Genomic DNA, 9,343 nt, shown 5'->3' on the forward strand with positions numbered 1-9,343 from the left:
GATCATGGTTCAAAGCAAGCGCTGGCAGGAAAGTCCATGAGACTCTTATCTCCAATAAACTACTAGAAAACTGGAAGTGGTGATGTGGTTCAAACAGTAGAGCGCTCACCTTGAGCTGAAGAGCTGAAGGACAGCGCCCAAGCCCAGAGTTCAACCAAAAAAGAAGTTTGTATTACAGACTTTTCCTGCCCAAGTTAGCTTTTAACTGCAGTCCTCAGATCTCAGCCTCCTGATCAGCAAGGATTACAGGCATGAGCAACTGGCACCCAACTTGTAACCATCTTAATTAAGAAAACCACACTTGTCACAGAGAATTTTCCAATCACATGATCTTTCCTATGTCTTCTACCCCTTTGTTTACCTTCCATGAACCCAGTCAGGTACAATGCCTCTGGAGTGTTCAGACTCCAGATTTTCTCTTTGTTACCATTTGGCTGTGCTCTCCAATGCTCAAACGTACTCTTGCCCCAACTCTTAACAAATCAGGTTAGTGCCTGGCCCATTCCTGGCATACAATTTAGCCAATCCTGTGTGCCTTACTACCTGATACTGAGCCAACAAAGCAGAAGCCTATTTACTTTGCCAATATTTGCTTACCTGGGAAGGAGAGTTTTAATAGCTTCCACTGACGTAAAACTGAGCTACTCATGTCTCCACACATCACTACTGAGAGCTGAGGCCAGTATTTCCTGTCCTTCCACTATGGCAAACTGCTAGAGCTGAAGATGAAGGATAGGCTTGAGGAACTGAAAAGCCTAATAAACCAAGGAAGAGACTTTGCAGAGTTGGACGATAATTTGGTTTTTGACAATGCAGCTTTCAAGGTCAGTGAGACTAACTCTCTACAGAAGTTCTTTCAGGAAGTGGCTGAGCTGTCCCTGGAGCTGACAGATCTAAAAGGGCTGTCTGAGTTAATAGATAAAAAGCAGCAAGATGTATTATGCTGCACTACAGAGGAGAGTGTGTTCACGGAGAAGAATGATTTGAATATCATGAAGGCTTCTTTTGCCAGCCAAGCCCAGTTCATCTATCCCCAAATAACTGCCATCCAGCATGAACTGACCACGGACTGTAAGTATTGGCGGGTTGAACACCGCATCCGTCAGAGCCAACTCTCTGTCCTCCTCAGTCGCTACCATGCCATCATGAGCCATCACTTTGTCTGTGAGGCAAAGTATAGGGTAAGGCTGAAGGAGAAGATGTTGAGGCAGGCTGAACTAGCAGGCCTGAAGCTTCAGGAGGAAGACCTGGAGAATCTGGTGGCTAGCTCTCTGGCTCCTCCAATTGTGGGTCATGATCTAGATATCTTGAAAGCTAAGCAGGTCCTGGCTGTGGCCCAAGTCCGTCACCAGCAGCTACTGGACCTGGAGTATGAGATCAGTGAGTTACATACCATCTTTCTCCAACTGGAGATACTCATCTCAGAGCAACAGGAATTGGTGGATAACATTGAGTACAACATTTTGCACACCCAAGACTACATTGAACAGTCAAACGAGACAATGAAGAAAGCTTTTAAATGTAAGCGCCCATCACGTTTTTTGATGATGGTATCCACTGTGGCAGGACTCTGTGCCTGTTGTACATGCCTTTCCTGTATGACCAGGACCCTAAATTGAGCAGCACATGGATCTACTGGTGGTATGAGCAACTGCTAGAGAAAAAAAAGCATTATTAGCTCTATTTTGATGCCTAAACTTCATCTGTACAAATGAATGTTCAGTACTGAATCTGTCAAACCAAATGTGATTTGCTTGTTTTATCCAGTGGAGCCGTGCAGTAAAGCTGTGGTTCTCCCTTGTTCAGAAGTTAGTGTTTTCTTTTTCCTTTTCACCACTGCTTGTTCTAGGTACCAGAATGATACCTTTTTCTTCTCTTTTCTCCCATCAGAACTTTACTAGATATTTCTTTCTAAGGGAATGACAAGCAATAGAATGGGACATTTCCCATCAAAACCTCAGCACAGCAAAGAATGCATATCAAATACTGAGTTGGGGTATAAAAGATGGCAATTGGTGGGCCATGATAGGGATGGCAGACTGCTTAAAAGCAGTTTTAAAAACATTGATTGAGAGAATAGAGGATGAAGGGCTGGCTATTGTGGAAAAATTATAGGAAACTAGAGGACAAGTTTGAATGTTCTGTGCAAAGATAAGGATATAGGGCTAGGCACCAGTGGCTCATGCCTGTAATCCTAGCTACTCAGGAGGCTGAGATCTGAGGATCACAGTTCAAAGCCAGCCCAGGAAGGAAAGTCCATGAGACTATTATCTCCAACCAGAAAACCAGAAGTGGCACTGTGGCTCAAATGGTAGAGTGCTTGTCTTGAGCTGAAGAGTACAGGGACAGCACCCAAGCCCTATAACCGACCCCCCCCAAAAAAAGATAAGGATATAGGGATGACATTAGCAGGAATAAAACTTAGCATGTGAGCTATCTGCTGTCCTAGGCTTACCCACCTTCATGTTATTCTAGTAATAAAATTTTCTATTCTGTGGGGTTTCAAGTAGCCTTAATAAGTGAAGGCCACAGGTTAGTAGTATGTGTGGAAGAAGAAATCTAAGGGAGTTTAGTGGGGAGAGATTTCCTTGATATAGATCCATGTGGATCCTGATCAGGAGATCAGGGCTTGTGAGAGCAGCCCAAACTCTATGGGTGACCAGGAAAGGCTTAGAAATATTTAGCTTCAGTGACTTAAGAGGGACTTGCGACTAGGCACTATTGACTTCTGCCTGTCATCTTAGCTTCTCAGGTGGTTGAGACTTGGAGGATCTCAGTTGAAAATCAGAAGTGGGGGAAAAAATGTCCAGAAGACTATATCTCCAATTAACCAGCAAAATGCCAGACTGGAGGCATGACTCAAGGGGTAGAGAATCAGCTATGAGCAAGAAAATTAAGTGGGAATGAGACACCAAGTTCAAGCCCCAAATCTGGGACACTCACACACACACAGAGACTTGGGGCCAGGCACAAGTTTTGACAAGCACATGAGCCCTTTTCGCTGTCTGTTGTAGAAGGATATCTTTAAGTTATTCATTTCTTTAAGGAAGGGATTTTGTGAAACTAGTTCCAAAGAGCAAACACATTTTTGTATTTACATCTTTCTGTTTCAAGAACTATAACACCTTTAACTTGAACCTCCCTTTCTTTAAATTCTTTCTATGTTTTTCGTAGTACTAGCCTGCAGACTGTATCATTAGTATTTTCATTGGTTTAGTTGATGCAATTCATGTCCTTTAGAGAAACACATCTGAAAGGACAAGATTCAGAATATTTTTAGATTTCTTGTTTAACATTTAAATGAGAATTAAATTCTGTGGGAATGTGATGTGTAAAAGTGACTTTAAAGTGTTATAAATACCATACACTGTTGTAATCCTTGTTGAACTGCCATTGGTACAATAACAGATAACAGATGCCTGCAAGTGTCATTTTATGGAGACTGGCTCCCTCAGATAATGGAGTTGAGTTTTCAAAAATCTCCACCATCTTGCTGCTAGTTTCCTAGACAATGCCACCATCAACAATATAAGTGAAATTGATGTTTATGTATTCTAATATTAAGTAAAATAAATGCATAAACCCATAATAATCTCCTTTCTTACACTATGGATAGGCATTTAGCTATAAAATTGGATGCTGAGCTTCTAGGATTCGGGATGGTACTTTCTTAGGTCATGATAAGGACAGGTTTATTTATTTATTTTGGTCTTTTCTTTTTTGGTACTGGGGATCAAACCCAGAACGTTGCACTTGCTAAGCAAGTGCTTTGCCACTGAGCTACATTTCAGCCCAAAGAGAGTTTTGAATGCCTCTATCCTTTGGTCATCAGTAAATTTCCATATTTTATTGTTATTTTAGTCAATATTGTTCAATATTCTGCCAAAGCTACTGGTCATTTGAGAGACTGTGAATTGAGGGAAGAGATTTTTCTTTTTCTTTTTTTTTGGGGGGGGGGTCCGGTCATGGGGCCTGAACTCTGGGCCTGGGCACTTGAGCTCTTCAGCTCAAGGCTAGCGCTCTACCCCTTGAGCCACAGCGCCATTTCTGGCTTTTTTTTTTAATGTGGTGCTGAGGAATCGAACCCAGGGCCTCAGGCCTGCAAGGCAAGCACTCTACCACTGAACCACCTTCCCAGCTCCGAAGAGATTTTTCTTTTAAAAATGTTTATTGTTATTGTAAAGGTGATGTACAGAAAGGCTACAATTACATAAGTCAGATAAAGAGTGCATTTTTTTTTGGAAAAATGTCATCCCTTCCCTGACTCTTTCATACTTTTTCCTTCCAGTCCCCACCTACAAATTGCATAGTTCATTTTCAACATAATGTCTAGTGAGTATCATTGCTACATTCATTCACCTTTTTTTGGGGGGGTCTGGTTGTGGGGCCTGAACTCTGGGCCTGGGCTCTGTCCCTCAGCTCTTCAGCTCAAGGTTAGCGCTCTAACACTTGAGCCACAGAGCCACTTCTGGCTTTTTTCTTTTTTCTTATGTGGTGCTGAAGAATCGAACCCAGGGTCTCATGCATGCAAGGTAAGCGCTCTACCACTGAGCTACCTTCCCAGTCCCTCATTCACCCTTTATCCCACCATTTCTGTGTCTCCCTTCTCTGCTCTACCATCCCAAAGACAGATAAATGAACAAACAAGACAAAAGTAAATGAAAGCAGAAACAGCAACAAAGAAAAAAAATAAACCTCTTATTTCTACTTGCTGGAGTTATTTTCATAAATATTCTTTTACATCATCAGATGCACATAGGTATTGTACCTATGTCATCTGCTCCTAAGAATATCCTCCTTTGGTCTCACTCTGTGTGAATGCTAGAGCCTGTATAATTTATTATGTCCTGGTGTATTTTTCTTCTTTTACCAGGAAGAGATTTTTCTATTGCTAGGTGCTATAACTGACCATCATTTTCTTTTGTCAGTTACGGGGATTGAACTCTGGTTCTGGGCACTGTCCATGAACCTCTTTGTGTTCAAAGCTAGTGCTCTACAAGTTGAGCCACAGCACTATTTCTGTTTTTTGAGTGGTTAATTGAAGATAAGAGTTTCATGGCACCCAGGCTCTGATGGCTCATGCCTGTAATCTTAGCTACTCAGGAGGCTGAGATCTGAAGATCATGGTTTGAAGCCAGCTCAGGCAAGAAAGTCCATGAGACTCTTATCTCCAATAAACTACTCAAAGAAGCCAGAAAGATGCTGTGACTCAAGTGGTAGAGTGCTCTCCTTGAGCAAAAGAAGCTCAAGGACAGAGCCCAGGACCAGAGTTCAAGTCCCAGGACTGGCAAAAAAAAACAACAAATAAAAAACTATACCCCCCCAAGACCCCAAAACTTATCTGCCTGGGCTGGCTTTGAACTGCAATCCTTAGATCTCAGCCTCTGGAGTAGCTAGGATTATAGGTGTGAGGCACCAATGCCTCTCTTGAGCATCATTTTTGAAATAACACTTTTAAACCATGGAGGCTGTATCTAGAATCTGTGCAGTGTGTGTGTGTGTGTGTGTGTGTGTGTGTGCACGTGTGTGCGTGTGCGTGCATGTGCTTGCATGTGCACGGGTGCATGCTGGTTCTGGGGCTTGAACTCAGGGCCTGGATTCTGTCCTTGAACTTTGTTGGCTCTCTATCAATAATACCACAGCTCCACTTCTGGCTTTTTTGGTGCTTAATTGGAAATAAGTGTTTCAGGGAATTTCCTGCATGGGCTGTTTTTGAATTGCAATCCTTAGATCTGAGCCTCCTAAATAGCTAGGATTTCAGGCATGGACTACTGGTGCCTAGCTTGTATCTAGAAAAGTTATTCCAGCAAAAGAGTGTATCATTAGCTTGTAAGAGTTTGCATGTATGTGGAGAAGAGGTATGGGGAGATGAGATAGTGGTACAGATTTTAGAAAAAGAGCAGAGTAATAACTGCATACTTAAACACACAAAGTACATGGATCATTTTTATTTATTATAGTGAGCAGAAAAGAATTCTTGATGTAATATCTAATTATTTATACATGTTTTCCAGTTATCAAAGGACTGTGTCATCTCTTATCTCCTTTGAACCTCTCAACACTCTTAGGAAGTAGGCAAAAATTATTACTTCTGTTTCATGGATAAGGTACCCAAATCACCTTGGGCATGTGAGGTGAGATGCCCTAGTTACTATCCCTGTGGATTTTGTACCATCACACCCCTCATGACACAGGGTTTAATAAACGGAACTCTGTAGATCCTAAACTACTGCATGTGTGGCTAACCATACAAAGACCATGTGGACACTGACTTTTGATCAAGTTATTCTTTTCACAAGTGAATTCCTCAAAAGGCACTCAGATCTCTGCTCAGAATAGTGTTGGCAAATATTAACCTGTGGTGCCTTAACTACCTTATCACTGGAAGGGAAGTCAGTTTGTACTTAATGCACGAAAGCTAAGCCCCACCTTCCTCACCCATATTGTTTAAAATTGTGATCAACCTATCTCTTCATTCTCCCAGTTAGTGCTAAGTGAGTCACTTTAGCTCAGCTACAGGCTTTGGGAAGTAAGTGAGGTTAAACAAGTGGCTATGTCTTGTGGAAATGACCAGAAGACAAGTGAAGAAGCATATGTGGATGTGTGGGAGTGCCATGGAATAACAGTTCCTATCACTGCACACATGCACATACACAAAGTGACTTCATTTAAAAAATTGTACATAACCTATCATATTAAAATCTTTTGTGCCAGTCCTGGGGCACAGAACTAAGGGCCTGGTTATGCCTCTGAGCTTTCAGGCTAAAGGCTTGTGCTCTATTACTTGAGTCACAGCTCCATTTCTGGGTGGGTTTATTTTTTCGTGATTAATTAGAGATTAAGAGTTCTATGGACTTTCTTGCCCTAACTGGCTTTGAACCACAGGTCTTCAGATCTCAACCTCCTGAGTAGCTAGGATTACAGATGGGAGCCACTAGTGCCTGGCTAAAATTTTTATAAAAATAAATGATATTTGTGAACATTATACAAATATTTTTATAAGTGGAGTGAAAAAGGAAACATTATAAAAAGAATGACTCACAATCTTATGCCTTAGAAATAATTACAGCTACTATTGTAACATACATTTCTTTAATATGTCTATGCTAGTCATTCTTTAGAGTTTGTACATACTATGCATTTTACCGTATACTATCAAGTCATTAGTAACAATTAACAGTTGTTTTATGGGGTACAGATACAGTATAGTCTGGTGGTAGAGCTCTTATGTAGCATGTTCAAGGCCCTGGGTTCAATCTTCCACACCAAAAAAAGACGCTTTTGCCTAGACTGGAAATACTTCATTTACACCTTGCTTCAGAATTGTCTCAGGTATGTTTCTAACTCCACAGCAAAGCCTCTGTCTCTAATACCTCTTCTTTCTTACCACCTTTGGCAACATTGTCAGTTAAGTTCTTGCTTCTAGGAATGGGTCAGTGCTATGCAGCTAGGTTTTGTGTGTCCTATGTTGTCCCCAGTACATATACCTAGTTTTATATTCGTTTTTTTTTTTTGCCAGTTTACAAAGTGCTTTGGAGGCTCTATGGTTATAGTTACAATGCAGTTATGAATTATCTTCCAGAATTTATTCTTTCAGTTTTAAGAGACTGGGAACATTTCCTGAGTTTTTCAGAGGCTTCTTAAGTTATCTGCTGAGTTTGTGGTAGTAAATTATTTATATTATAAAACAAATGCTTCATGAGCTTAAACTACATGTTTAGGGCTTTGCTGCATGCTGTGGGTGGTCCAAAGGCAGATGTGACTTTGCCGTAGAGGGGTTGTGTGGGAAAATAAGACATAAACAAAAAACTTAATTTAAAAACCAGATTTATGAAACAACTCAAAGCAATCTTACTGGATATACTAGTACATTTTAGTGTAGAGACACTTGTCTTTTTTCAGTCAAACAAAGTTTACAATTATTGATAAATTATGAATTATTCATTTATTCCAAGTAGATTTGAGTATTCAAAGGAGAGTATTCATGGGAGACAGAAGAGTTGTCTCATTCAGTCTTGCCTCACTTTGGTTTGATAGATCTTATCCTTGCTCAATATTTTGCAGTTTTAAAAATATCAATATCTCATTAGAACTTAAAAACCTTGTAAAGCAAATAGGTAAAGTACTGTTATTCCCATCTTACCAGACTTTGATCTTCCTTTTTTAATTGTTTTCTCTTCACTGCTATTCATGGATTTTTGTTCCATGAATATCTGCTTACTAGTGTTCCTTGGAGAATAAGGATGTTTCATGGAGTAGATTTAGAAATGCAAGATCAAGAATGATCACAAACAAGACCATACTAAACCTACCAGAACAACTATGTTTGTTGCAGCATTATTTACCATAGCTAAGCTATGGAACCAACCCAGATGCCCCTCAGTAGATGAATGGATCAAGAAAATGTAGCATATATACACATGGAATTCTATGCCTCCATCAGAAAGAATGACATTGCCTCATTTGTTAGGAAATGGAAAGACTTGGAAAACATTCTATTAAGTGAAGTAAGCCAGGCCCATAGAAACATAGGTCCCATGTTTCCTTTATTTGCAATAACTGGTATATGTCTGTGACAAGCAGAAAAGGTCAGATAAGTTGATGTTAGGCTTAATGAACCCCAAGATAGGGACTCAGATGGTTTTCTTTCTTGCTATGCTTCTAACATATTTATAGGGTGATTTTTTTTGTTGCTTTGTATGCCCGTCTCCCACAGTATAACGCCTGTTTTCACTGTATTTAATGTTGGTATAATTTGGTGAGAGAAAGAAAACAAATTGTTTAAATAAGGATACAGGTGGACCCATTGCAACAATGAAATTTACAAGATGCTATGTTGAAAAACGAACTTTACAACTTTGGCGGGGTGGGGGTGGGAAGAAGGGGGGAAGTAGAGTCCTGGAGATTGGAGGGCAGGGATGGTAAGGGAAAAAAAAGGATGAAGCAACAATGCTTGATAAGAAACATACTCATTATCTTGCTCATGTAATTGTAACCCCTCTGTACAGTATTTTCACAATAAAAAACTTATTAATAAAAAAGAAAAGGTCAGATAAGTTTATGTATGTGAAATGAACCCCAAGATAAGTATTCAAATGTTTTTTCTTTCATGCAATTGTTTCTAACATATTTTTAAGATTATTTCTTTGTTGCTTTGTATGTCCCTCCCCCATGGTATAACCCCTTCTTTCACTGTATTTGATTTTGGTATAATTTGTGGAGGGGAAGGGAAAAAACAAATCGTTTAAATAGGAATACAAGTGGACCCATTGCAACAATGAAATGTACAAGTCGTTATGTCAAAAAATGAACTTTACAACTTTGGAGGTGGGGGGAGTGGGGG

The 9,343-nt window shown here is 40.2% G+C and overlaps 1 protein-coding gene across 1 annotated transcript in view; it reads left to right on the plus strand.

Moving 5' to 3' along the window:
- The first annotated feature begins 725 nt into the window (after nt 1-725).
- Nucleotides 726-9,343, plus strand: part of LOC105992155 (syntaxin-3-like) — a 67,800-nt gene continuing 59,182 nt past the window's right edge. The window contains exon 1 of the mRNA XM_013024978.1: nt 726-1,521. Within this exon, the coding sequence (XP_012880432.1) occupies nt 726-1,521 (796 nt within the window). The remainder of the gene's footprint in view (nt 1,522-9,343) is intronic.

This window comes from Dipodomys ordii, unplaced genomic scaffold (assembly GCF_000151885.1).
Source record: "Dipodomys ordii isolate 6190 unplaced genomic scaffold, Dord_2.0 Scaffold80, whole genome shotgun sequence".
NCBI lineage: Eukaryota > Metazoa > Chordata > Mammalia > Rodentia > Heteromyidae > Dipodomys > Dipodomys ordii.